We start from the raw sequence: 27,739 nt of genomic DNA, 5'->3' as shown, positions 1-27,739 counted from the left end.
TTAGAGGGAACACTGGTAGTCAGGGTAGAGAGGAAAAAACAAGTCTTCACTAGAAGCCACTCAGAGTTGGTTGACAACTATATAGATATTATAAATAAATAAAACAAGTAGCCAATCATACAGGATCATTGAGTTCTTTATGTTTAGTAATAGACAAAATGACAATATTGAGCATTGTTGGTTCTATTCAATAGAAGTAGTTCTAGGAAGGTTAAAATTGAGGAAATATTCAATTTGCTGTCACTTTTGGTGTTTCATGGATGGGTTTAAATAAGCTCAATTCATATATATTGTTACCTGATGAAGAAGAAAGTTTTAATGTGATAGATTTACTTTATCCTTATGTTAATTTAACTGCCTTCTTTAATCTAGATAAAGCCAGAAAGAACTATATGTTAAGGGTTTCATCAAAGTTTTCTTGTAGCTAGGTGACAAAACATTGCAGTGAAACTCACCGAAGGATGTTCTCAATGTTGCAGGTTTAGATGAAATTCACACATGAGAAATACTGGCAGAATGAGTACACTCTAACTTTGCTTCCTTTGCTCCTAGATGTAGTATTGAGAGCCATTTTCATCTGGTCTACAGCTGTCTAGCCTGTGGAATAACTAGGCTTTAAAAAAGTTTTCATTGGCAACAGTAGATACCTTTTAAAAATGCAACCCTCAATTTCCAGAGAATTGGGATGGAATAAATTCCTGAGAAGAAGGAACCATCCCTTCTAAGATATTTAAATCTGTCCTCAAGTATCCCTCACTTTCACAAGGCCATCTAGTGTGAACAATACATTTCATGTATTACAAGTAGAAGAAGAAGAAGAGGGGGAGGAGGAAGAGGAGGAGGAAGAAGGAGAAGGAAGAGGAGGAGGAGGAGAAGCCATCAAAATGATATACCAAAACCTCACAAATATCTGATATTTTGCTTGGAATAATTTCCAACTATCTTCTACTTCAAAGAATTTATATTTTAGCAACAAATAAATTCAATACAAAAATAGTTTGTTGCAAAAGCGACTGCCTGCAAAGGCTCCTAGATTGGGTCTGAAAGGCGAAAGCAGAAGCAGTATATTCCGTCCCATATTTGGGTAGATCAGGTTTCCCTGATAGACCGGTCTCACTGGCAAAAACCAAACCTTTTAATTTCATTATATGACGATGGATTGTTGCAAAGTGTATATTTTCTCTTTGCTGAAATTTGGGTCTCTAAGTTTGAATAAACTTCTCCCTCCCCAATATATAGGGTGAATCAGGTCCATCAGGGCAGATGGGTGCAACAGGTCCTATGGTGAGTGTATCCTATTCATTATTCACACTTATTTTCTTTTTTCTCTACTGTAGTTTTTGTTATTACTATATAAGTACCATTTTAGTCTAATTATTGAAGAAATATCTTAATCAATTTTATTTCTTCATTCTACCGAGACAACCAGATTGGGCCTTGAAGTAGCAACTGAGAGAATGCAAAGAGATTTTGTTTTTGTTTGTTTTCCATATGCCAGGGGAAGAATTTTTTTTCTATGAACTCAAATCTCCCTCAGTTTCATCCCTCAGTTTCATTGTTGCTGTAGGGCACAGGTAGACAAAATTGACTCTTCTATGACATGTGGACTTCAACTCCCAGAATTCCTGAGCTAGCATGATTGGCTCAGGAATTCAGGGAGTTGACGTCCACAGGTCACAGAGGAGCCATGTTTGCCTACCTCTGCTATAAGGGCAAGGGTGTCAAAATTAATTTCATTGTGAGTGCTTCATTAGCGTTGTGTTTGACCTCAGGAGGGGGCAGGGCCAGGGAGTGTGGCCAGCATGACATTACTTGTTTAGGGGGCACCTGTTGCTCTGCCAGCAAAAACAGGCCCCTGTGCCCCATTTTCAACTGTGACGGCCTCCTGCAACCCACTGTCAGCGAAAACAGCATTTGGTGGACACCCAAGCTCTAATTTCACTGACAGAGGGCTGCAGAAGGTTGTCACAACTGAAAACAAAGGCTGGAATGGTTGTGCGTGGCCCTCCCAAGCACTTTTTTGGCAGATAGAGGCCCTGCAGGCCAGTCCTTTGCTGTTTCCAGGCCAGCCTGGTGGGCCAGATCTAAGCTCTTTGTAGGCCAGATTTGGCCCCTGGGCCTTGGGTTTGACCCCCCCCCCACTATTGAGAAAGCAGATACATTAGCTGGTCTTATATTATACCTCTATAGTGTGTTAAAAATGATATATTTTATACCTCTTCTGTCATCATTGACCTTAAATGGTGATTGACTCTGCTTTTCGGAGTCTTCGGAGAGGGGCGGCATACAAATCTAATAAATTATTATTATATATATATATATATATATATATATATATATATATATATATATATATATATATATATATCAAGAATAGTCTATGTGTGTGAATGATGAGGCAGCAGCCATCTCGATCACCGGAACATATTTATTAAAGTTTCTATGTTCCGGTGATCGAGATGGCATATATATATATATATATATATATATATATATATGTAGATTGTTCTGAGTTCGGGTTTTGCCCTGTGTAATATTTTGCATGTTTATGCGACGTTTCGGTGAAATCACATCCACCATCATCAGGCTGAAGTTTCCAAGCTTCGTGCTGTTGTAAAATGGAATGTTTGCAACTGTCATTTCTTCCTAGTGTATAGTGTGGGGGTGGAGATTTGGTTTGAATGTAGCAAATAGATTGGGTGATTATGTTTCAGTGATCTGATTGGTTGGTGTAATCATAATTATTAGAAGGATTGACATGGTGATTTTTATGAAGTGTTTTTTGTTTAAGGCTGGTTTCCAAATTTCAAAAGTCCCAATTCATAATTATTAGAAGGATTGATATGGTGATTTTTATGAAGTGTTTTTTTTGTTTAAGGCTGGTTTCCAAATTTCTGGTAGGCGGGACGTGTCATCTCTTTTATTCATGCAAAGGGGGCTCCTTTCAATTTCTATGGCTTCTAGAGCAATTCTTCTATATAAATTCTCTGTTTTGTGAAGTAATTTAGTTTTTTCAAAGTCAATTTCGTGCCCTGTTTTTTTAATGTGCTGGACAAGGGAGGAAGTCTTATCTTCTTTTTTAACTGCATTCACATGTTCTGCAAGGCGTGCACTTACTCTTCGGTTGGTTTGTCCAATGTATGTGGCTGCACATGTTTTGCAAGGGATTTCATAGATTCCTTGGTATTCCAATTGGATTTTATCTTTGGGGCTCCTTAGGATATTAGATATTTTTTGGTTGGTGCAAAATGAAGTTTTGATGTTATGTTTGTGCAGGATTTTACTAATTTTGTCTGTGGTGCCCTTGATGTAAGGGAGGATGGTGGTACCATTGTCCTGTTCTTGATCTTGTTTTTTGGGGGGTGTCTCTTTTTTGATTAGATTTGTGATTGTTTTCTCTTCGAATCCATTAGAAATTAATACATCTTTGAGTTTGTTCAATTCAGTTTTTAAGTGCTCATGGTCAGCTAAGCGTTTGGTTCTGGTGATGAGAGTTTTGGCCACTGAGGTGATTTGTGCGGGGTGGTGGTGTGAGTGTGCATTTAGATAACGGTTGGTATGGGTTTTCTTTTGGTAGATAGTGTGTCCTAGGCTGCCATTGGGTTTTTTATAGACCAGTACATCTAGAAAGGGAAGTTGATCATTGATTTCTGTTTCCATAGTAAACTGTATTTTGGGGTGTAGGCTGTTAAGATGTGTGAGGAAATTGTCTAGTTTTTCCTTACCATGTGGCCAAATTACAAAGGTATCATCAACATATCTCAGCCAAAGTTTAGGTTTGTATTTGGATTGCTCTAATGCATTATTTTTGAAATATTCCATATAGAGGTTGGCGATGACCGGTGAGAGAGGTGATCCCATGGGGGCTCCCTCTATCTGTTTATATCTTTGTTCATTATAGATGAAGTATGTATTGGTCAGGCAGTGGTTGGTAAGGTCTAGGATATATTTGGGGGGTTTGTGTTTGTCCTGGATAGCTGTCAAGGCTTCTTTAATAGGTATTTGTGTGAAAAGGGACACGACATCAAAACTCACAAGTAGGTCATCGGGTTGTAGGTTTTGTTTTTTGATTATTTGTATAAAGTGGAATGAATTTTGAACATATGAGGTAATAGTTTCTGTATATGGTTGAAGGTATTTGGCTAAAAATTTGGCAAGGTTTTGTAGAGGGGAGCCTATAGAACTGACTATTGGTCTGAGAGGTATTCCTTCCTTGTGTATTTTTGGAAGGCCATAGAGTTTTGGACATATGGAAGATTTTTCTCTGGGGATGATTTTTTGCTGGATTTCTTCGCTGATGGGAGAGGCCTTGATTTTGGATTTGGTAGTTTTTTCTAGGTAGGTGGTAGGATCTGTGCTTAGGAGTTTGTAGGCTGGGTTTTGTAGTAGAGTTGTCATTTTTTCTTTGTAGTCTGCTGTATTCATCACTATTGTGGAGTTTCCTTTGTCGGCTGGGAGGATGGTTATATGATAGTCTTTCTTCAAATTGATATATATATATATATATATATATATATATATATATATATATATATATATATTTGTTTTCGTAAATTTTCATATATGTAGTTTTAAAACAACACAAAGATTGGAACTACAGCCTGAAGATGGTGAATGTGATTTCGCCGAAACGTCGCATAGACATGCAAAACATTACACAGGGCAAAACCCGAACTCAGAACAATCTACATACATATACCCGTGAAAATTTACGAAAACAAATATATATATATATATATATATATGTATGTATGTATCAAATGCTTTTAGCTGGAATTTTAAAATTAAGGGAGACTAGGATGGTATAATTTTGGCCTTGTTCTGGCCTTATCAGCTAGCCACACCCTTACTGGGATTTGATCTGGCAGCTCTGCCTTGTAAGGCAGAGAATTAGCAGTTGAGCCACCAGACCTTGATCCCTCCAGCTCTGTACCAGGGAGGGGCTATATGTTTTTTTTATGTCGGATCACCCTGGTATATTGAAGGAACGTCGCAGCTCTTTTTTGCCTCTAGGCCCAACCCAGGACCATTTCAAGGCAGTTAATTTATTCATAGCCGACAACTATATTCTGTATGTATCAAATGTTAGCTGATGAGGCCAGAACAAGGCCGAAATGGTACCATCCTAGTCTCCCTTAATTTTAAAATTCCAGCTAAAAACATTTGATACATACAGAATATAGTTGTCAGCTATGAATAAATTAACTTCCTTGAAATGGTCCTGGGTTGGGGGTTTCAAGTCCTAGTGGGTATGGCTAGCTGATGAGGCCAAAATAAGGCCGAAATAGATCTATCCTAGTCTCCCTTAATTTTCAAATTCAGCAAAAAAACATGTGACATATATATATATATATATATATATTTGTTTTCGTAGATTTTCATGGGTATATGTATGTAGATTGTTCTGAGTTCGGGTTTTGCCCCGTGTAATGTTTTGAGTGTCTATGCGACGTTTCGGTGAAATCACATTCACCATCATCAGGTTGAAGTTTTGAGCTTCGTGCTGTTGTAAATATTTAAAAGGAGCTGTGATGTTCCTTAAAATATACCAGGGTGATCCGACATAAAAAAAACATATACCCCCTCCCTGGTACATCCCGTGTAGGATTTGGAAATTTCTGGCGACGTTTCGACGAGGTCTCACTCATCATCTTCAGGCTGGTGTTTCTGTCCTTGTTCTAAGGCAAACAAGGACAGAAACACCAGCCTGAAGATGATGAGTGAGACCTCGTCGAAATGTCACCAGAAATTTCCAAATCCTACACGGGAAGAAACCCGAATATACCAAGACCGTCATAACTGTACCCGTGAAAATCTACGAAAACACACACACACACACACACACATATATATTATTAACCGCCTTGAAGTGGTCCTGGGTTGGGCCTAAAGGCAAAAAGGAGCTGTGACGTTCCTTAAATATACCAGGGTGATCCGACATAAGAATATATATATATATATATATATATATATATATATATATATATATATATATATATATATATATTTAATTGAAACTGAATGTCATGATAGGAAGATCATAGATTATTTTATCTTTTATGCACCTGCCTAATAATTAACACCAATTTGGAGATGCCATACTAGTTATACAATGCTTCAGAAGATTATTCTTAGTACAGGCACTTATTTAGCAATTTTCTTTGCATCTTCCTAGCTGCTCCTTTCATAGGAAAAAAAATGTTTACTTCATAATGCTACTGTCTTATTTAAAAGATGTTTTAAATTCCATTTCCTGAACTACTTGGGTGTGTCTGTATTTTTACCTAAGTTTCACTGAACTTTTTTCTGCTGACTGCCCAGATAATATTTGTTTTGGGGTGGATAAAGGAAATTATTGGTCAGTCATAACTAGAGTTGAGGAGAATTGCAAGCAGATGATCTCCACTTCCTATTTAACTTTATACTAATATCCTTTTCTTTTGGTATTATTGACTCCAGGGTCCCCGAGGGATGGCAGGAGAAAGAGGTCGACTTGGACCACAGGGTGTTCCAGTAAGTAATTGGTTTTTGTACAATAATGTATATAAAGCCAGTGTAATTGTTGACCCAGCTTTAAACCCGACTTCTAATTAAAGGCTAATTTTGGAAACACTCAGTTTTGGCCAATTGCAAAATAAATGGCCAAAACTAAAAAGCATTGGGAATGTCTAATGGCTTTTTAGATCCCTCATGTAGAAAGAGAACACAGCAATTATCAATGCAGACCTATATGTTACTAGCAGCTGAAAATAATCTGAAACACATGGAAGAAGAAGACTGCTACTATTCTGTAAAAGAAAAAAAAACCCACAACCACACCTTTCCCCTAAAGTTGTTAAGAAAATAACAGGGGATTACTTTTCTATGCCAAGTTATTTCCAAGGAAATGTGCTTACAACTTCAGTCTTCCTTGCAAGACTTTGTAATCAATGAGAAATCAATCTCTGAGTTACATGTGCAGTGATGGAGCACCTCCGTTCCTAATAGAAACTGGTGGCATGTTTCTTTGATATTTGGAAATCATGATCATATAATCAAACTTCTATCTTGTAATCTTATTTCTTTTTTTCTTAGGGGGCTCGTGGTTCACATGGTATGCCTGGGAAACCAGGACCAGCAGTAAGTATCTCTTGGCATCCTCATTTTCTTTATGTGGATTTGACAGATTTGCAATTCATAATGTCATAAGATATTTTACAGAACCATGCTCTCAACAAAGCAGTACTATTTGCTATTGATCTTGGACTGCAAAGCCTGGATTTCAATATCCACTATGGTATTTACTGGGTGCCATTGGGCTAGTCATTCTCTCCCAGTGCAAAGTATCTTTTAGATTTGTGGTGGAGAAGAGAATAAAATCCTTCCTTCCTTCCTTCCTTCCTTCCTTCCTTCCTTCCTTCCTTCCTTCCTTCCTTCCTTCCTTTTGTTCAATCCCAAATATTAAATATGAGAAAAGAAGAAAATAATTTAATAAATACTACTAATAGTACCACTAATAGTACCACAAATAACAACAACAACAACGACAATGGAGCACATTTAACCTTGAGTGTATGTGTGTGAGAATAGTATTGAATGAGTTAGAGAATTCTAACCTACACTGGAAAGATATCTTAGATTTATTCATTCATTCATTCATTCATTCATTCATTCATTCATTCATTCATTCATTCATTCATTCATTCATTCAATCATTCATTCAGTCATTCATTCAGTCATTCATTCATTCATTCATTCATTCATTCATTCATTCATTCATTCATTCATTCATTCATTCATTCGATTTTTATGCCGCCCTTCTCCTTAGGCTCAGGGCGGCTTACAGCATGTTAGCAATAGCACTTTTTAACAGAGCCAGCATATTACCCCCACAATCCGGGTCCTCAGTTTAACCACCTTGGAAGGATGAAAGGCTGAGTCAACCTTGAGCTGGTGATGAGATTTGAACCGCTGATTTATAGATCTACAGTCAGCTTCACTGGCCTGCAATACAGCACGCTACCTGCTGCACCACTCCTGGCTCAAAGATGTCCTTTAAATATTCCTTTAAAGCTTTTTGTGTAGGTAATGGAGATTAGGTATGAGGGTAAGACAGTTACCAAAGTTTGCAAAAAAAGAGAAAGTGTAAATTTTAAATTTAAATTTTTGTTCAGAAATGCAGAAAAGAAAGAAGGAAAACTAAGTAACCACCTTATTTCTTGTATAAACAAGGTAACAAACAAGCTGCTGACTACATTTTATGGCAAAATACTTTCTAAGTGTGTTCAGTACTTGTACAAATAGTATCTTAGATCAAACAGTTGATGGGAGTTCTTTGCAGGTATCAGGAACAGTTGTCCAGTCAAATTCAGTGTCAAAACCTGTAACATGTTCATTCAACCTGTATTATTTATTTACTTATTTGTAAAATAGTGGGAAAAGAAAGAGCCAGTCTGATGTAGCGGTGAAAGTGCTGGCTTAGAAACCAGGAGACCGAGTTCTAGTCTAGCACTAGGCATGAAAGTTGGCTGGGTACTTTAGGGCCAGTTACTGTCTCTCAGCCCAACCCACTTGAAGGTGGTTGTTGTGAGCAAAAAGAGAACAACTTTACCGTTCACTAGTTGCATTCTGGAAATATTTAAACAAACTGAACTCATACATACTGATGCTTCTTGACGGAGAAGAAATGTTTAGTGGAATATACTTATTTTACTCTTGTATTAATTCAACCCACTTCTTCACCCTAGATAAATCCTCATAGACCAGATATAACATTGAGGGTTGTTTCCATCTGGCCTACAGCTGTCTAGTTGTCTAAAACAACTAGGCTTCTAAAAAGTTTTTATTGGCAGCAGTGGACAATTTTTAATGCTATAATTGCTGCATACAGGGAGACAGTTGGAGACAAACACATCCTAGGAAGAAAAGACTATGCCTTCTCATGTATTGAAATTTCACTTCAAGAGACACCCACCCCCACAAGGCAATTAAGTCTTCAAATGTGAAGCTCTGTATACTCAATTCCCTTTCCAAAATTGTCTCATCAGGCCATAGTGAGGCCTTCTCATTCATTGCCAGTGTAGAATTCTAAAAACCCTGATGATCAAAGGAATCCTTTCTGCATGTGCGTGGGTGTGGGTGAACATGGGTGCATTATGAGTGTTGTCATAACTGCATTGTAAGGACCTGATCCTCTTTAGATGTAATATATTCAGATTGAATTTCATATAGCCAGTAGAAAGTTTGCAAATTAATATGATGGAGGCTGCATTTTTTTTTTAAATGTGGAACACTTTCAAGCAGCTGCTCAGCAAACACCAAACTTAGGACTTTCTTCCCTCGTTTCTTCCTTCCAAGTTAATATGTTGTGGATTATGTCCAGAATGGACACAATGAATCAGTAATGTTAATTCAACAGCTATCATTTTATAGAATAGACTATTTTTTAAAGTAGAGTAGAGTAGAGTAGAGTGGAGTGGAATAGAGTAGAGTAGAGTAGAGTAGAGTAGACTATTCTTTATTGGCCAAGTGTGATTGAACACACAAGGAATTTGACACCAATGCATAAGCTCTCAGTGTACATACAAACAGCAAAATGATAACTGATAGTCCATAAATCATGGTTACACATTAATCATACAAACAAGTAATAAATCATAAGATAACAATAAGAGACAGTTTGTGAAATAATTTTAAATGGCAACAAGAAGGAAATATATAGTAGGCTAACAACATCACAAAAATTAAATTTTGTGGGTATGCACACCTATACATATGGCTGATAACCATTAGCACTACATAATTCCAATTTAAATCTCCTTCCATTTGTCTCCAGAGCTAGATGAAGCAGAGTGAGCCTGACAATCAGTGGGCAGAAATGTGCTATATTTTCTCACAAGATTAGGAAAATAAATCTAAATGTGTTGGATAGATTATGCCATATTGCCACTGAATAATAATGCCAGTAGAAGCAAGTGTACATTAATGAATGGATTACTGTTAAAATAAGAGAATGATTGGGAAATTTGAAGCAAAGGTAATTTGTGCATAAGAAAACAGGACATCACAATAAAAAAAAAATGTTTGATTTCTTGTGGCTTTTCTGTTTCCATCTTTTTTCTATTTCCTGATCTTTTCCCAACAGAAAATCTAATGGCTACTTGGATTGTCCAAAGCTTCTTCATCCAGTTTGTTGTATTGTTTTTGTTTTTCATTTCCTTTTTGAGATTTCATTATTGTTGTTATTCCCTCAAATCCTTTGTTTTTCTGCAACTCCCCTTTGTCTGTAGATTGTGTTCTTTTGCCTCCAATTTTCTAAAGGAAGACACAAATGACTATGGAGTCTACGGAGAGGGGTGGCATACAAATCTAATAAATAATAAATAAACAAATAACTTGAAAGAAGATGAGATTTTGCAGGATGCTTAGAATAAAATTCAATACAAGGCCAGAAACCAAATAATTTTCCCATAGTCAATCATTTTTTGGAACAGATCGTTCTTCTTATTAAGATTGCCAGGAGACACATTACCCTGGACATTATTTTATACTGGAATGTGCATCTTGTTCTTCAAGAACAGCCCAGTCAGCCAAGGAAAAGAAAAAGAAATCACAGGGGACTAGTGAACATTTGAAAGGATTTGGACAATTTTATGATTGCAGCACAATAATGTCCAGAGATTGCTTAAGCAATTTATCTGTTCAGAATAGCCAAACACATAAAAAGCATTATACAACCCAAATAGAAATCTTTCCACTATTTGGATGCCAGAATAGTGGACCTATGGAACTACACAGGACTATCTGCTCCTGCTAAACACTCTGCTTAACAACTAATTCCAACTACACTGTCTATGCCCTAGGACAGGGGTAGGCAAAGTTGGCTCTTCTATGACTTGTGGACTTCAACTCCCAGAATTCCTGAGCCAATCATGCTAGCTTAGGAATTCTGGGAGTTAAAGTCCACATGTCATACAAGAGCCGACTTTGCCTACCTAGGATGTCAAACCACCTTTTAGGACTGTATTAGCTGTTACCTTTTCATTATTCCTATTACCTATTTCCTTAGCTAGTTATAGCTTTGTTGTTTGTAGCTCATGGTTTATGTTGATTGCCTTTATTTAGTATCCTATTTTGGTATATGTTGTTTCCTTGTTTAGTATCCATGAATATCAATGAGTGCTATATCTTGTGATTTATGATGATTGCATTTTATGATTATGATTACTTGTTGCTTGGGTGGACACTGAGAGCTTATGAACTGCAGATAAATTCCTTGTATGTCCAGTCACACTTGGACAATAAATAATTTTATTCTAGGAGTATAATATTTCAGGTATTATCCAGAACCAAAGACAAAATACAGAGTTATGAAAAAAACCAATGTAATGTACAAAATCAACGGTAGCCATTGCAACCATTTCTACGTGGGACAAACATCACATCAGTTAAAAACCAGGATCCACGAACACCAGCTGGAAGTCAAATACCAGAATCCCAAATCTTTAATCACAAACAAACAAACCACACAAACAGCCAAACAGCACCAGTTCAATTGGAGCAACACAAAAATAATTGGCCACGCTCCTACTCACCACACTCATGAGTTCATATAAGTCTGGCAATCCACAAACAATTCCATCAACAGACACATAGACCTACAACCAGCCTATGAACTCCTCAGAATCCAAATCAACTATACACTCAACCAGAGACAGCACTAACCTTCAACCAATCCCCTCACTAGCAGTTCACCTCCTAATGACCCTGACCTGAGGTCACATCCTTATCACAAGACCCATGCAAGACCCATGACAAAACTCACTGATAACTTGCAGCTGACCCATCTCAAAACCCTCACTTGACACACCCTTATCTGAAGCCTTTCTTTCTTTCTTTCTTTCTTTCTTTCTTTCTTTCTTTCTTTCTTTCTTTCTGTCTTTCTTTCTTTCTTTCTTTCTTTCTTTCTTTCTTTCTCTCTCTCTGTGTCAAATACTTATATTCCAGTTAAAACTGGCTAGTATGATGTACAGTGATCCCTCGAGTTTCGCGTCCTCGAGCATCGCGAAAGGGCTATTTCGCGAGTTTTCAACCCGGAAGTAAACTCCACCATCTGCGCATGCGTGCCCTTTTTTCTATGGCCACGCATGCGTAGATGGTGGAGTTTCCCCAGCTGGGAAGCAATAAGAGCAACAGGGTGGGTGGTGGAAGGCCGGGCGGCGCGCGCGCGGGGGGCCGCTTCCCAGCTGGGAAGCAATAAGAGCAACAGGGTGGGCGGGGGAAGGCTGGGTGGCGCGCGCGCGGGGGCTGCTTCCCAGCTGGGAAGCAATAAGAGCAACGGGGTGGGCGGTGGAAGGCTGGGCGGCGCGCACGCGGGGCTGCTTCCCGGCTGGGAAGCAATTAGAGCAACGGGGTGGGCGGGGGAAAGCCGGGCGGCGCGCGCGCGGGGGCCGCTTCCCAGCTGGGAAGCAATAAGAGCAACGGGGTGGGCGGGGGAAGGCCGGGCGGCGCGTGCGCGCGGGGGCCGCTTCCCAGTTGGGAAGCAATAAGAGCAACAGGGTGGGCGGGGGAAGGCCGGGCGGCGCGCGCACGGGGGCCGCTTCCCAGCTGGGAAGCAATAAGAGCAACGGGGTGGGCGGGGGAAGGCCGGGCGGCGCGCGCGCGGGGGCCGCTTCCCAGCTGGGAAGCTGCGAGAGCAACGGGGTGGGCGGGGGAAGGCCGGGCGGCGCGCGCGCGCAGGGGCCGCTTCCCAGCTGGGAAGCAGCGAGAGCAACGGCGTGGGCGGGGGAAGGCCGGGAGGCGCGCGCGCGGACAAGCGGCAGCAGCGAGGCGGCGGGGAAACCCCAATCTTTGGCTCCTCGCTGCTGCGGTGGAAGTAAAAACACCATCTGCGCATGCGCAGATGGTGTTTTTACTTCCGCACCGCTACTTCGTGAAAAATCGATCATCGCTTGGGGTCCTGGAACGGAACCCTCGCGATGATCGAGGGACCACTGTATATGTTTGATTATTGTCCATGGACTACATTGTCTTGGAGTGATATACAGTTATAATAACTTCTGCTAAGGTCTCTTATGTCTGTTTCTTCATTCAAAACAACATGAATTGTGACATTTCATCTTACAACTCTGTTCTGATCTTTGGATGGAATTTTGTAGCTACTTTGCAAGCATTAAACAGTACTAAAGATTTGTTCTGCCTCTCTGTAACTTGACTTGCACTGACATTGAAACACTATGAAATTCAAAGTCAATAAGTCTATTTTGAGGAAGTGAAAAATTTAAAGAGAATGGTCAATCAAATTCTGTCTCCTTTTAACTTGTATAGAGAATGAATGAGTAGCCTCAGGTCAGAAATGGGTAACATTTTCATTGGATTTCTTTATCAATGAATATAGAATATATTATTTTCAATGTGGGGAAAAATGAAAATGATAGAAACATAGAAACATAGAAACATAGAAGACTGACGGCAGAAAAAGACCCCATGGTCCATCTAGTCTGCCCTTTTACTATTTCCTGTATTTTATCTTACAATGGATATATGTTTATCCCAGGCATGTTTAAATTCGGTTACTGTGGATTTACCAACCACGTCTGCTGGAAGTTTGTTCCAAGGATCTACTACTCTTTCAGTAAAATAATACTTTCTCATGTTGCCTTTGATCTTTCCCCCAACTAACTTCAGATTGTGTCCCCTTGTTCTTGTGTTCACTTTCCTGTTAAAAACACTTCCCTCCTGAACCCTATTTAACCCTTTAACATATTTAAATGTTTCGATCATGTCCCCCCTTTTCCTTCTGTCTTCCAGACTATACAGATTGAGTTCATTAAATCTTTCCTGATACGTTTTATACTTCAGACCTTCCACCATTCTTGTAGCCCGTCTTTGGACCCGTTCAATTTTGTCAATATCTTTTTGTAGGTGAGGTCTCCAGAACTGAACACAGTACTCCAAATGTGGTCTCACCAGCGCTCTATATAAGGGGATCACAATCTCCCTCTTCCTGCTTGTTATACCTCTAGCTATGCAGCCAAGCATCCGACTTGCCTTTCACTACCCCTAAATCCTTCTCTTCTGAAGTTTTTGCTAACACAGAACTGCCAATGCAATACTCAGATTTAGGATTCCTTTTCCCCAAGTGCATTATTTTACATTTGGAAACATTAAACTGCAGTTTCCATTGCTTTGACCATTTATCTAGTAACGCTAAATCATTTACCATATTACAGACCCCTCCAGGAATATCAACCCTATTGCACACTTTAGAGTCATCGGCAAATAGGCAAACCTTCCCTACCAAACCTTCCCCTATGTCACTCACAAACATATTAAAAAGAATAGGACCCAGAACAGACCCTTGTGGCACACCGCTTGTAACCTGTCTCTGCTCAGAATACTCGCCATTAACAATAACTCTCTGATGTCTATGCTTCAGCCAGCTTGAAATCCACTGAACTATCCAGGGATTAAGTCCAATCTTCATTAATTTATCTATCAGCTCTTTATGTGGAACCGTATCAAAGGCTTTGCTGAAGTCCAGATAGGCAATATCCACGGCACCACCTTGATCCAACACCTTTGTGATATAGTCAAAGAACTCAATGAGATTAGTCTGACACGATTTGCCTTCAGTAAAGCCATGCTGATTTGGGTCCAATAAGTTATTGTTTTTTAGATGCTGATTTATCCTCTTTTTGAGTAGAGTCTCCATCATTTTAACTACAACTGATGTCAAGCTAACTGGCCTGTAGTTTCCAGCTTCTTCTCTACTGCCCTTCTTGTGGATAGGCACAACACTGGCCATTCTCCAATCCTCAGGAACATCTCCTGTTAACAGGGATTGGTTAAACAAATCAGTCAGGGGGGTAGCAATGACAGATCTGAGTTCTTTAAGAACTCTGGGATGGATGCCATCTGGACCCATTGCCTTATTTATCTTTAATCTTTCAAGTTCTTCTAAGACATCGGCTTATAAGATCACTGGAGCTGAATCCGTACAGCTGGAAGCAATGATAGATGTCTCCACTCCCAACCTTGGAGATTCCATATTTCAAACACAGGCTGCTGAGCTTAATTGCTTCAGTTTACTAAGCAGTGATAGTAGAGTTCCATTAAAATGTCTTATTAGAGTAGAAGACAAATATATTTGTGTGGTACTCTGCTGCTGCCAAAAGCGTTTTTTCTAAAGTGAATCAAAATTATCAGAACAGCATCAAAAGAATACCACTTGAGTTAAACTGGATGTAATATGCCTGATCTTTAAACCATTAACTGGCATGAAGGTTAGGAAGCAGATTAGAACTTTATCATAGGGAAGGGAGATTTGCTCAGCAATGATCTAGATTAGAATACTCTCTTTTGCTGTAACCACATAGAGGAATTCTTTGGCAGCAACGTAGACTTTCGACCATTTTCAGAAATTATTCATTGTGAAACTGCTGAGTGAGATCATCTGATGACATGGGGTGAGTTTCCAACAGTATGCTGATGATACTCAGCTGTATATGTCCACCCTGTGTCAATTCAGTGAAGCAGTGGAGGTAATATGCCATAAATTGCCTGGAGGAAGTGAAGGTCTGGATGGGTGTCAACAGGTTCAAGCTCAACCCAGAGAAGCTGGAGTGGCTACGTGTTTTGCCTCCAAAGGACAATTCCATCTGTCCTTCCATCACTTTGGGTGGGGGGGCTTTGACCCCCTCAGAGAAAGTCTGTAATTTGGGAGTCCTCCTTGATCCACAGCTGAGGCTAGAGTAACATCTCTCAGCTGTGGCAAGGGAGACGTTTGCACAAGTCTGCCTGGTGCATTAGTTGTGGCCCTATTTGGACAGGGAGTCTTTTCTCACAGTCACTCATGCCCTCATCACCTTGAGGCTTGTTTACTGCGATACTCTCTGCGTGGGGCTACTTTTAAAGAATGTTCGGAGACTGCAGTTAGTCCAAAATGCAGCCACGCGAGCCATTATGGGTTTACCAAGATATACCCATCACTGCATGAACTGCATTAGCTACCGATTGGTCTCCAAATGCAATTTAAAGTGTTGGTTATTAACTATAAAGCCCTACATGGATTAGGACCAGATTAGGTATGGGACTGTCTCCTGCCTCATGTATCCCAGCAGTTGGTCAGATCCCACAGAGTTGGCCTTCTCCAGGTCCCTTCAGCCATGCAATGTCAACTGGTAGGGCCAAGGGGAAGGGCCTTCTCTGTGGCAGCTCCGGTCCTCTGGAATCAACTCCCACCAGAGATATGCACTGCCACCACCCTCCTGGCCTTTCATAAGACTTTAAAAACACACCTTTGCTAGCGAGCCTGAGACTGTTTAGCATTTATACTCTGCTCCAGCTGATAGTATGCCCATGATATTGGATGAATCTGGACAAATGGTTTTTAATGTCTGAGGTTTTAAGATTTTGTATCTTGTATCGGTTTTGTACACCACCCTGAATCCTTTGGAGAAGGGCAGCTTAGAAATTTAAATAAATATGTAAATAAATTTTTCAGGGTTGCTTAAAAACACAGCATGGCTAAGGGACAAAACTGCTCAAAGTAAAATCCTAATGTACCTTTCCTGCACTAGCCGTTTGTTAAAGAGAAAAAAACAAAAACAAAACAGCTTTAGCTTTGAGCCTTGGTGGCATAGTGGTTAGAATGCAGTATTGCAGGCTAGTATTGTATTGCAGGGTAGCATTGCAGGGTAATTCTGCTGACTGCTAACTGCCAGAAGTTCTGCAGTTCTATTATCACTGGCTCAAAATTGACTCAGTCTTCCATTCTTCTGAGCAGAAGTCGGCTGCTGCCAGTTTGGACCGGTTCTATAGAACGGGTAGTGGGAATTCTCCCCCCCCACTTGCCGAAGAGGGAGCAATAAAGCCTTACATGGCATTGGGCCTTCTGCTGCGCAAATCCCAGCGACCGGTCAGTTCCCACTGTCGGTTGGTGGGGGCCCTGGCCCTCTAGAATCAACTCCCCCCAGAGATTTTGCGGAAGGCAAGGAGCCCCCACTCTCCTTGCCTTCCACAAGACTCTTAAGACTCATTTATGCCACCAAGCTTGGGGCCATTAGATTCTTGCTCCCGGCCAATGAATCTGCTGAGAGAAAGTTGATTGAATGGGATTGACTGCTTTTTATGGCTTGGGTTTTTATATTTAATTAATTGGATCTAAAATTTTATACATTGTTTTATTATATGTTGTAAGCCAACCCGAGTCCTCAGAGAGGGACGGCATAAAAGTTCAATTAATAAAATAATAAAATAATAAAATTGCCAGGTGGCCAGGACCCAGAACCAGTTCTCTTGGCATTAGCATATGTGCTGCCATATTGTCTTTTGCTTCTGTGCATGTGCCAGGTTTTCAGCACTATGCAGCATGGGAGGAAGCAAACTGGCAGTGAGATAAGAACCCAGCCCTGCTTCCAAGGTCAATAAAACGAGGAATCAGATTGTTGGGGGGCAATTATTCTGCCCCAGCTACAGACTACAAAGAACGCAGCATACTCAAAGTCTGTACAAACCTTAGTTTTACTTATTAAGTACTACTAATGAGCTTTCTTAGTAGTCGTCGAACACGAATACATTTTAAAGCAGTCTTTTCTGAACATCGGCTGTTAATTCAGGTTCATTAGCAGCCAGCACTGTTCTGTCCATAATAAACTGGTGAATGTTGTCAGGTCCTTTTAGAGAAAGAAATTAACAGGAAAAAAGTTGGCTTATTTTCTTTATCAGCCACATTTGCAAGCTGCAATAGTTCCAGGCATTGAAAGCAGTCAGGCTCTCCTTTCTGCATGTTTGGTTGTTCAAAGATCGGGAATTAGTCTGATAAAAATAATAATAATAAATTTAATAATAATGTATTAGATTTGCATGCCGCCCCTATCCCAGGACTCAGGGACAATACTAATCCAATACTGCAGATAGGATTGAATGCACAGATTCACAGAGTTAAATCCTTAGCAGAGAGATATGTCACTTTCACTTTGTCCCACATTAAAAAAAGGTCTACAATAATTCATAAAGAAATTTGGAAAAAAAGAAATCCAATGAAAATGTTACCCACATCTGATCTGAGGCTAATCATTCCATGCACAGAACATTTCCTAGCATGAAACAATATACTGTACAATTCCACTATTAAATATTACTAATAAAATTATAGCAAAATATTATCATTACTTTTCTATGGGAAAGGTGTGCATGACATAAGCATTTAATTTCTATATACTGGTATGTTGCTTTTTAAAGCTCCATTCCACATTGAGAGCCTGTTTTAATTCATGCGCTTGAAAGAATGTTTAGAATATTTCTCATTAATGCTCAACATCTCTTCTTTATAGGGTCCTCTCGGTATAGCTGGTTCAGCAGGTTTTCCTGGCATGCCTGGCATGAAGGTAAGTAGTTTTAAAAAAAAAAACTTGATTAATCAGTGATGGAATGTACAGTTAGATGGTAGGCCTTGGTCAGCCTTGGCTCAAGCACCATTGTCAAATGGACTTACTTAGTACTTGAATAGAAAATCAACATGAAATCCAGGCTAGAGAGAGACTTATAAAAACTTGTAGAAGTTGAAACTGATTGTCAATCAGTGTTGTTTTTTAAGTGGACAGTTTGATTTCACAGAAGTTTGATTTACTTGGAGTTATATTATGTTGTTTAAGTATTCCCTTTATTATATATATAGTATATATGATGTATATATATCAACAATAGAGTTCAACTTGTCAGTAGAATGCATAAGTTTCCGTAAACTGCTTGTATGTATTGAATGATGTCTACTTTTTGCATGTGTTTGTTTGTTTTTTATTTCAAAAAATTCAATATTTTTTTTTAAAAAAGAGTTCAACTTGTCAGATACAGGTGAAACTTGAAAAATTAGAATAGCGTGCAAACATTCATATATTTCATTAATGTAACTTAAAAGATTAAACTTAATAGATGATAAGTTTCATATTATCATCTTATCTAATAGATGATAGATATTCAGAACATGCAAGGCAAGATAATTCAAGACATGATTTGTCATAATTGTGAGGATTATGGGGTACACCTCATAAAACTCCCAAATCCCCCATCTCAGAAAATTAGAATATTACATGCAATCAATAAAATCAATAATGGAAACATTACACTGGAACTCAAGCATCTTGCAGTGTGTGCCTCGGTCCTTGGTTTCCAAATGAGATGCAAAAGTTTCCACAGTTTGTGTTGATTTGGTGAGCCTTGTCATCTGCTGGTGTTGGTCCACTGTGCTTCATTAAGTCCAGGGTCAATGTAGCCGTCTACTTGGAGATTTTGGAGGCTCCATGTTTTCATCTGCATACAAGCTTTATGGTGACTTAAATTTTCTAGCAGGATTTGGCACCTGCCCACATTGCCCAAAGCACCAAAACCTGCTTCAATGACCTTGAGATTACTGTCCTTAATTGGCCAGCAAACTCGCCTGACTTGAAACCCAAAGAGAATCTATGGGGCATTGCCAAGAAAAAGATGAGAGACATGAGACCGAACAATGCAGAAGATCTGAAGACCGCTATTGAAGCATCCTGGTCTTCCGTAATACCCTAGCAGCGCCACAGGTTGATAGCGTCCATGCCACCCCACATTGAGGAAGTAATTGCTGCAAAAGGGGCCCAAATGAAGTACTGAGAAATATGCATGCTTATACTTTTCAGAAGTCAATATTGTTCTTTGTGCAATCCTTATTTTAATTGATCACATGTAATATTCTAATTTTCTGAGATGGGGGATTTGGAGTTTTCATGAAGTGTACCCCATAATCATCACAACTATGACAAATCACGGCTTGAACTATCTTGCCTTGCATGTTATAAATATCTCTCATATATTAAGTTTCGCCTTTTAAGTTACCTTACTGAAATAAATGAAAGTTTGCACGATATTCTAACTTTTCAAGTTTTACCTGTACTTTTATTTTCATGCAGCTGGTAAAAGAGCCAGTTCAGGGTAGTGATTAATGTGGCAATTACAAAGCAGGAGATTGTAAATTCTAATCCCATTTTAAAGGCAAAGTCAGGTGGTGACCTTGGTCAATTGCTCTCTCTCATCCCTGGGATGAGGGAAACCACTTTTGAAATCTTATCAAGAAAACTGCAGGAACTTGTCCTGGCAGTCCCCAGGAATCAACATTGACTCAAAGGGGGCGCACATACATGGACACATACCATAGTGGGAATGGCAGTAGGAAATATAATTGCCCATAATAAAAACTTCTTAGTTTAGAAATTATTTCTCTGATGTTACAAACTGTTCCACTGATTGTTCTAATGACCAGGAAATTCCTCCTAAATTCTAAGTTGGATTTTCCTTTGATTAGTCTTTATCTATTGCTTCTTGTTCTACTTTTAGTTGCTTTGGAGAATAGGTTGATCTTTCTTCTTTGTGGCAGCCCCTTATATACTGGGATACCGCTATGTCACCTCTAGTCCTTCTTTTAATCAAACTAGACATATCCAGTTCCTGAAACCATGAATTCTTTAACAGAATAGCAGAGCTGGAAGGGACTTTGAGCAGGGGGATGAATCTTCTAGTCCAGCTCCTGGTCAGGCAAGAACCCCTATACCAGTGATGGTGAACCTATGGCACGGGTGCCACAGTGGCACGTGGAACTATAGCTGCTGGCATGTGAGCTGTTGCCCTAGCTCAGCTCCAACATGTATGTGTGTGCTGGCCAGCTGATTTTTGGCTCCGACAGAGGCTCTGGGAGGGCATTTTTGGCTTCCAGAGAGCCTCTGGGGCTGGAGGGGGATAGGGGAGAGCGTTTTTACCCTCCCCTAGCTCCAAGGAAGCCTTTGGAACCTGGGGAGGGTGAAACACGAACCTACTGGGCCCATCAGAAGTTGGAAAACAGACCATTTCTGGTCTCCAGAGGGCCTCTGGGGGTGGGGGAAGCTGTTTTCACCCTCCCCAAGCATTGCATTATGGGTGTGGGCACTTGCGCATACACGATACCATGCACGCATGCTCTTTTGGGACCCAGGGAAAAAAAGGTTCGCCATTCCTGCCCTATACCATTTCAGACAAATGGTTGTCCAATCTTTTCTTTAAAACTTCCAGTGTTGAAACATTAACAATTTCTGCTGGCAAGTTGTTCCACTGATTAATTGTTCTAATTGTCAGGAAAATTCTGCTTAGTTCTAGGTTGATTCTCTCCTTGATTAGTTTCCACCCATTACTTCTTGTTCTACCCTCAGGTGCTTTGGAGAACAGCCTGACTCCCTCTTCTTTGTGGCAACCCCTGAGATAGTGACACACTGCTATCATGTCTCCCCTAGTCCTTCTTTTCATTAAACTACACATGAAAAGAAGGAGTCTGGGTAACATGATGGTAGTTTCAGGGATGGGTTGCTACCCGTGCCATAGGTGACTGAACACCAGTAGCAGCTGTCAGATTGTACAATTTGCACACGGCCATTCCGGTGCCAGTCCTTCAGACGCCACCATCTTTTTTCTTTAATTTTTTGTATTTTTTGCTTTGTGCGCATGCCCTGAAGCAAAATCTTGTGAGGCGATGCTTGTGTGTGCAAGATTTCAGCAATTTTTTGCTTCTGCGCATGCGCACATAGTGCGCCAGTAGCAGCAGAAATCCACCCCTGAACAGTTTATCACATTAAGATTTTGAAAAAGAGGAATAAACTCTACCAGAAACCCAATTTTAGGAACATGTACTCAGTAGAAATGAATGAATTGACAGAACCTTTGGTTAATTTATTTCTCATGATCTAGGCCAGTGTTTCCCAACCTTGGCAACTTGAAAATATTTGGACTTCAACTCCCAGAATTCCCCAGCGAGCATCTGCTGGCTGGGGAATTCTGGGAGTTGAAGTCCAAATATCTTCAAGTTGCCAAGGTTGGGAAACACTGATCTAGGCTATATTGATTCTCCTGCTTGCTAGGATTTTGAATAATTTGGGGGAGAGTCAACATTATAGAAAGAATACACATTTTGCTTTATTTCTAAAACTACAGATCTGGTACAGTTTATTACCAGTTTCTGCAACCTGGCTAGTACAGGACTGATTAAGCTTGAGTTCAGACAAAATTCTGTTTGCTTAGCATTTTTTTTTAGCTCTGAGACCCCAAATAGCCTCTCACTATTGCAGCCTTTTTCACTAGTAATACGAGAAGCCAAGCAGGAGATGTTAGCGTGCTGAAAACAGTATTGTTTTATGAGCATGTTGCCCTAAAGTCCCCATTAAAAAAAATCTGCAAAAAGTTTGTTAGTCAAATGTTTTGTTGCAGCTCCAGATGTGGATGGATGTAGTTTGAAATACGAGATGGGTGTGAGCCAGGAACAACCAAGTATATCCCATGTACATCCAGTTATGAAGTGAAGAGGCCTGTTTCTGAGATAATCACGTAGAGATAATCAGTTAGATGAAATAAGCTTAACTTTACTTCCCAATATATCTTTTAACTTTTTTTTACTATGGTGAATGTGATGTTACTTATTTGCACAGATCTGGTTGCAACATCCCTTAGGAAGCTGAAACAGCTGGAAATGTAATCTGTTTAAATGGATGTTGGCAGCACTCCTTGGATTCAGTGCCACAGAATAATAAACAGCAGAATAGCTGAAAACAGCCAGAATTTATTACTCATTTATATGGTGTCATTAACTGTCTGTGTCTCATGCAGTGTTAATTCCTCTCTTCCCAGCTGCAATGCCTAAACAAAATTGAGAAGTGAGAGGTTATTTAGTGTAAAGATTTGGAATAGGAAAAATATTCCCTTCCCTTTTGGAAGACCTTCCATGGGTTGACATTGCAGTTCCTCAAATTTCCGGCCAGGGGTGCTGCTAGCTGGGAATTTGGGGAGTTATTGGCCTCAGAGATTTGAAAATGCAGGTTTGGAAAAACTTCCCTAAATAAATTGTCTTATTTAACAGGTTTATTTAGCTGCTCTTGAATACCTATAGTTGAGTATTTTCTATTCCACTCAATGGGATATTTGCATGAGAGAGTGTGAAGCTAGGGTTGCTGTCTGCTCTTTTCAAAAGTAATTTCTCCCCTGTGGATGGGGAAGGGGTGTGCTGTAATACAGGTGGTCCTCAGCTTAGTTGCAGCATCCCCATGGTCAAGTGATCAAAATTTGGATGTTTGGCAGCTGATTCACATTAATGATGGCTGTGTTGTTCCAGGGCCATGTGATCATCTTTTGCAATCTTCTGACAAGCAAAGTCAATGGGGAAGTCAGTTTCACTTAATAACCATGTTACTAACTTAACAACTGCAATGATTCCCTTAATAACTATGGCAAGAAAAGGCATAAAACAGGACATAACTCACTTAACAAATATCTTACTTAACAACAGAAATGTTGGGCTCAATTGTGTCTACTCCTTGCAGAGTACATATCCTTACATTGGGCATAACAAACTGTTGTGATAGAAAAGGCAACCTGGCCATTATCTAGACCAGGGATCTTCAACCTTGGTGACTTTAAGACTTGTGGGCTTCAACATCCAGAATTCCTCAGCCAGAAGTTGAAGTTCACAAGTCTCAAAGTCGCCAAGGTTGGAGACCGCTGATCTACACTAATGTTTCTGAACCTCAACTCTCAGAATTTGGGAATGCTGACAGGGGGATTCTGGGAGTTGAAGTCCACATATCTCAAATTTTACAAGGTTGGGAAGCCCTGATATAAGCCAAGGCAGTATCATACAGTTGAAGTCCTTCCATTAGACCTGGAAAATCTTAGTTGAACTTGAAAACCTAAGCAAAGTCAGCTCTTATCAGAAACAGATAGAGAGAACACAAGAAAATTAATGTCCTATGAACTGAATAAGGAAATTTTTAAAAAAGGAAGGAAGGAAATGTAAACCACTTTTGTATTCTTATCAAGAAAACAATGTATTCAAGGAGTCACCAAAAGTTGAATTTGGTCCAGAGGCCTTTATGCTATAAAGTGTGTTCCCTGAGAATGTACAATGAAAAACAAGACTATGGCCAGAACTTCTCCCAGACTGTGTATCACACTATTTCTGACTTTTAAATAAGACTCTGGAGTTGTTATAAAGCAGGTTGGTAGATAAGCTGAGGATAAACTTTTGTTTCATTCTTCTTTACTGTCTCTGAGAATTTTTAAGGGCTAAATTTTTGAAGTAAATTTCTGGCAATTGTAGTAGGGTTTGGTCACTTATATCATGGTAGTTAAAGTTCAAGGATTTGCTTTCAAGTATCTTTATGTCAGGCGTAGGCTTCAAAAATTTTAGCAAGATGTTCTCTGCTCAGTTGTTGGGTGTGTGTGGACATGGTGGGAACGGCCTAGTTGGACTCCTACACCATTGTAGAGGGCGGGAGGGTTGCCCTTCCGGGACTCTGGAGGCTTTCCTCCAGACCCTGGAAAGGCAAAAACAGCCTCCCCAGCCTCCAGAGGCCCACTGAAAGTTGGCCTGTTTTTCGCCCTGCCTGAGCCTCTATGGATGCCCTGCAGTTATTGCATCCAAAATGGGCTATGTGGGGACTCCTGGGAGAGGCAGGGCGGGGCGGCAGGCAACCAGGAGTGGGATTTGGCGGTTCTCTGAACTGCACAGAGTCTTAGCTAGAGATTCTTCTGAACCCCTGAGATCCCCCAGCAGCCCACCCTTGATTTATGTCCCTCCTCAGAGACATTCCTTATCTCTGATATTTAAAGGAAAGAAGTATGAATATATTTTTATGGTATAGCGTAATAATAGTTGTTGAATCGAAGCCTTGAAATGATGAAATCTTATGCAGCATAGCAAGCATTAGTTAACCATGGTCTTGGAGAAAAGGATAAAATGAACAGTCCAACAGATGCATTATGTATTTACAGTTGGAAATTGTCACTGAACAAGAACTTAATTGCCAGCGCTGTAGTTCAGTGAATCAAATAATTTCTTTAAACATGTATAATAAAGTAAGCCCAAAATTTAACAAATGTCTAAAGGAAAAGCATGACTTTCCTGTTGTTGTTTTTTAATTGGAGGCAAATCTGTCAGTTTTATAGATCAGTAGAATTATATTAAATTATATTAACAATCACCCAAACATCCATGCTATCCTATCTCCACTATCTCCAATTTATTTATTAATTGCATGCAATTAACATGATTTGTATATGAATACAGTAGATAGAGCATATGAGCCTTATGTGGCTCCCAGTCTCATTTTTGTAGCTCCAGGAATCTTCCAATATCATCATGCCAACATTTTATGGTAAAACACTGAACAACATATAAGTTTTTTTAGTCAATGTCTAATTACATTGTCTCCAGTGGGTTTCTTGTGCCTATTTTAATTAGCCAAATTACTATGCAAAGGTCATTTTTGAAAAGGAGCCATCAGTTCTATCTCATCTTCTTCCCTTCCATGTAATTATGGTGTCACATACCTTCCTTGTGGTCTTTAGAAGGAAGGAGAGAGAGAGAGAGAGAGAGAGAGAGAGAGAGAGAGATGAGGAGGATGAGGAAAAGGAAGAGGAGGAGGAAACGAGAAAGAGGAGATTGCAGCAGTGGCAACCATATCTAGCCATTAAAAAGTTGTTGATTACACTAATTTCACCATAAAACATTATTTAACTCATTGTACATAAAGAAAAGCCTTGAGTTCACTTTTTCAAAAGGCACATGATTTTATAAAACAACAGCACAGCATAGTTCAACAGAAAATGAAAAATAATCCCAGTGGTTTTTTTTAAAATTCCACCTAATATGGTGAATTTGGAAACTAGATGTGAGCCTGCATGGATTCTTCTGAAGATACTTTATTTCTGTGCTAAAGCCCACCATTCATTGTATGAAATACAGATAGACTTGATACTGCATTAGCACAAAGGTAAGATTGTATACCACACTTGATTAGATTAGGCAATTCAGATAGCTAGGAGGTAGAACTCTATTGCGTTATATTAATGTTAACTCTAAATAATCACTTCTTTTTTTTAAAAAAAAATCTTTAGTTAATGAGAGGCTTAATATGGTCATTAGGATGATTAGTATTAATACTACATTTTCTACTTTCTTTTTTAATGTGAAACTTCAGGGTGAAGCTGGTCCCACAGGTGCACGTGGTCCAGAAGGTCCTCAGGGACCAAGAGGAGAAACGGGCGCCCCAGGTCCCCTAGGATTATTTGGTCTTCCTGTAAGTTTATCATAATGTCATAAATTACCTTTGGAACTATTCATCCCTGATTGGCTGCTAGGCAACATTCATAAATATAGACGTATAGCATGCACATGGAAAAATTTATGTATTGTCTTCCCCAAAAAGAACATGAATAATTCACTCAAAACCTGAAATGGACTGCAAAAAAAGAGTTAAAGATGGTTGTAGTCACATAAACAGAGGTACAGGTTATAAAAGAGATAACTTAGCATGTCCCAGTTTTTGATATAAGAGGGGATACTGTCTTCTCTGTCTAGTCATGGTCCCAAGATAATCAGAAAAGATTTGAAAGTAAAAAAAATACTTTTGCAGTATCTTAAAACAATGGTACAATAATTTATTTGCTTAGGACAGTCAGATATATGTGCATTAGCTGGAAATTTATACATCAGCCAATATGCATATTCTTTGTATCTTTCCATACTACATGATTTTAAATAATACTTTCCATGTGGACACATTTTTATATGGTTTATTTTCTACTTGGAACTTAATCACAAATTCTAGAGAAGTAGGATAAGTGTTCTGATTCAAATTGCTGTGCATACGAGTATGAAATAGGTCAGTTTGTTTAAAAATGTAGACCAGATGAAATTTTCTGAGGTACTTTCATCTTGAAAGAATTGCTTAAAAGGTACAGTTTTTCAAAGAGCTGTAAGAGTTCCCCAGAATAGGCAAGTTCCAAAAGCCTGAAACTGTTTGCATTTAAGTTGATCAATGCGATAATACCTAGATCCGGCCAGAAAAAGATATGAATGTTTTTTAATGGGTATTCAACTGTCTGTTTATATTATTTTTTTAAGAAGTTGTGAGCTGCCCAGAGTTTGGAAGGAGTTGGGCTGCCATCAAATCAAATCAAATCAAATCAAATCAAATCAAATCAAATCAAATCAAATCAAATCAAATCAAATCAAATCAAATCAAATCAAATCAAATCAAATCAAATCAAATCAAATCAAATCAAATCAAATCAAATCAAATCAAATCAAATCAAATCAAATCAAATCAAATCAAATCAAATCAAATCAAATCAAATCAAATCAAAATCTAGATATTTAAAACAACTACTTTACAAATATTCCTTCCTAACTGATAGGTTGCTTAGCGATTGTTTGAAATTACAATAGATCCCAAATAAGGTACGATTAAGCATTTTTCTGATGACACTTTTTAAAAGTCTATCTCATGAGAGATTATGCAATATTAAATTTGTTCATTTTTAACTAAGCCTGAATAACTGAAGCTAGGTCAGAATCTTCAGGTTCTTGATATTTTTAGTTCAATATTTTAGGGTAGTAGTCTACGGAAATCAAAAAACAGATATCCACAAAATTCTAGACTATGACCAACTGGAATTGATACTAATCAGCTGCCTCCAATTTATATTGTTCAGAAATTGATACATAAGATAAGGTAGGGTACACTTGATAAATAAGAAATTGACATTTCAGTCAAATTTGCACATAGGGATAGCCATGTTTGATGAAATTGTATTAATATATATCTGTTTTGTGCTGTTTTAGGGTGCTTTAGGTACAGATGGCTCCCTAGGTACAAAAGGGCCTTCAGTAAGTAACTGACTTAAGCAAATACTCTTTTTAAGACTTTATATTCCA

The 27,739-nt window shown here is 39.2% G+C and overlaps 1 protein-coding gene across 3 annotated transcripts in view; it reads left to right on the top strand.

Moving 5' to 3' along the window:
- Positions 1–27,739, top strand: part of COL5A2 (collagen type V alpha 2 chain) — a 189,096-nt gene that overhangs the window by 121,564 nt on the left and 39,793 nt on the right. For all 3 annotated transcript variants that reach the window (XM_070731915.1, XM_070731914.1, XM_070731913.1), the window contains exons 15-20: positions 1,240–1,284; positions 6,460–6,513; positions 7,075–7,119; positions 18,315–18,368; positions 26,001–26,099; positions 27,647–27,691. In XM_070731915.1, coding sequence (XP_070588016.1) covers positions 1,240–1,284; positions 6,460–6,513; positions 7,075–7,119; positions 18,315–18,368; positions 26,001–26,099; positions 27,647–27,691 — 342 coding nt within the window. The remainder of the gene's footprint in view (positions 1–1,239; positions 1,285–6,459; positions 6,514–7,074; positions 7,120–18,314; positions 18,369–26,000; positions 26,100–27,646; positions 27,692–27,739) is intronic.

The sequence above is a fragment of the Erythrolamprus reginae genome, chromosome 1 (assembly GCF_031021105.1).
Source record: "Erythrolamprus reginae isolate rEryReg1 chromosome 1, rEryReg1.hap1, whole genome shotgun sequence".
Lineage (NCBI taxonomy): Eukaryota > Metazoa > Chordata > Lepidosauria > Squamata > Dipsadidae > Erythrolamprus > Erythrolamprus reginae.
The sequence above is the reverse complement of the archived record's forward strand: the minus strand, read 5'-3'. Positions and strand labels throughout refer to the sequence as shown.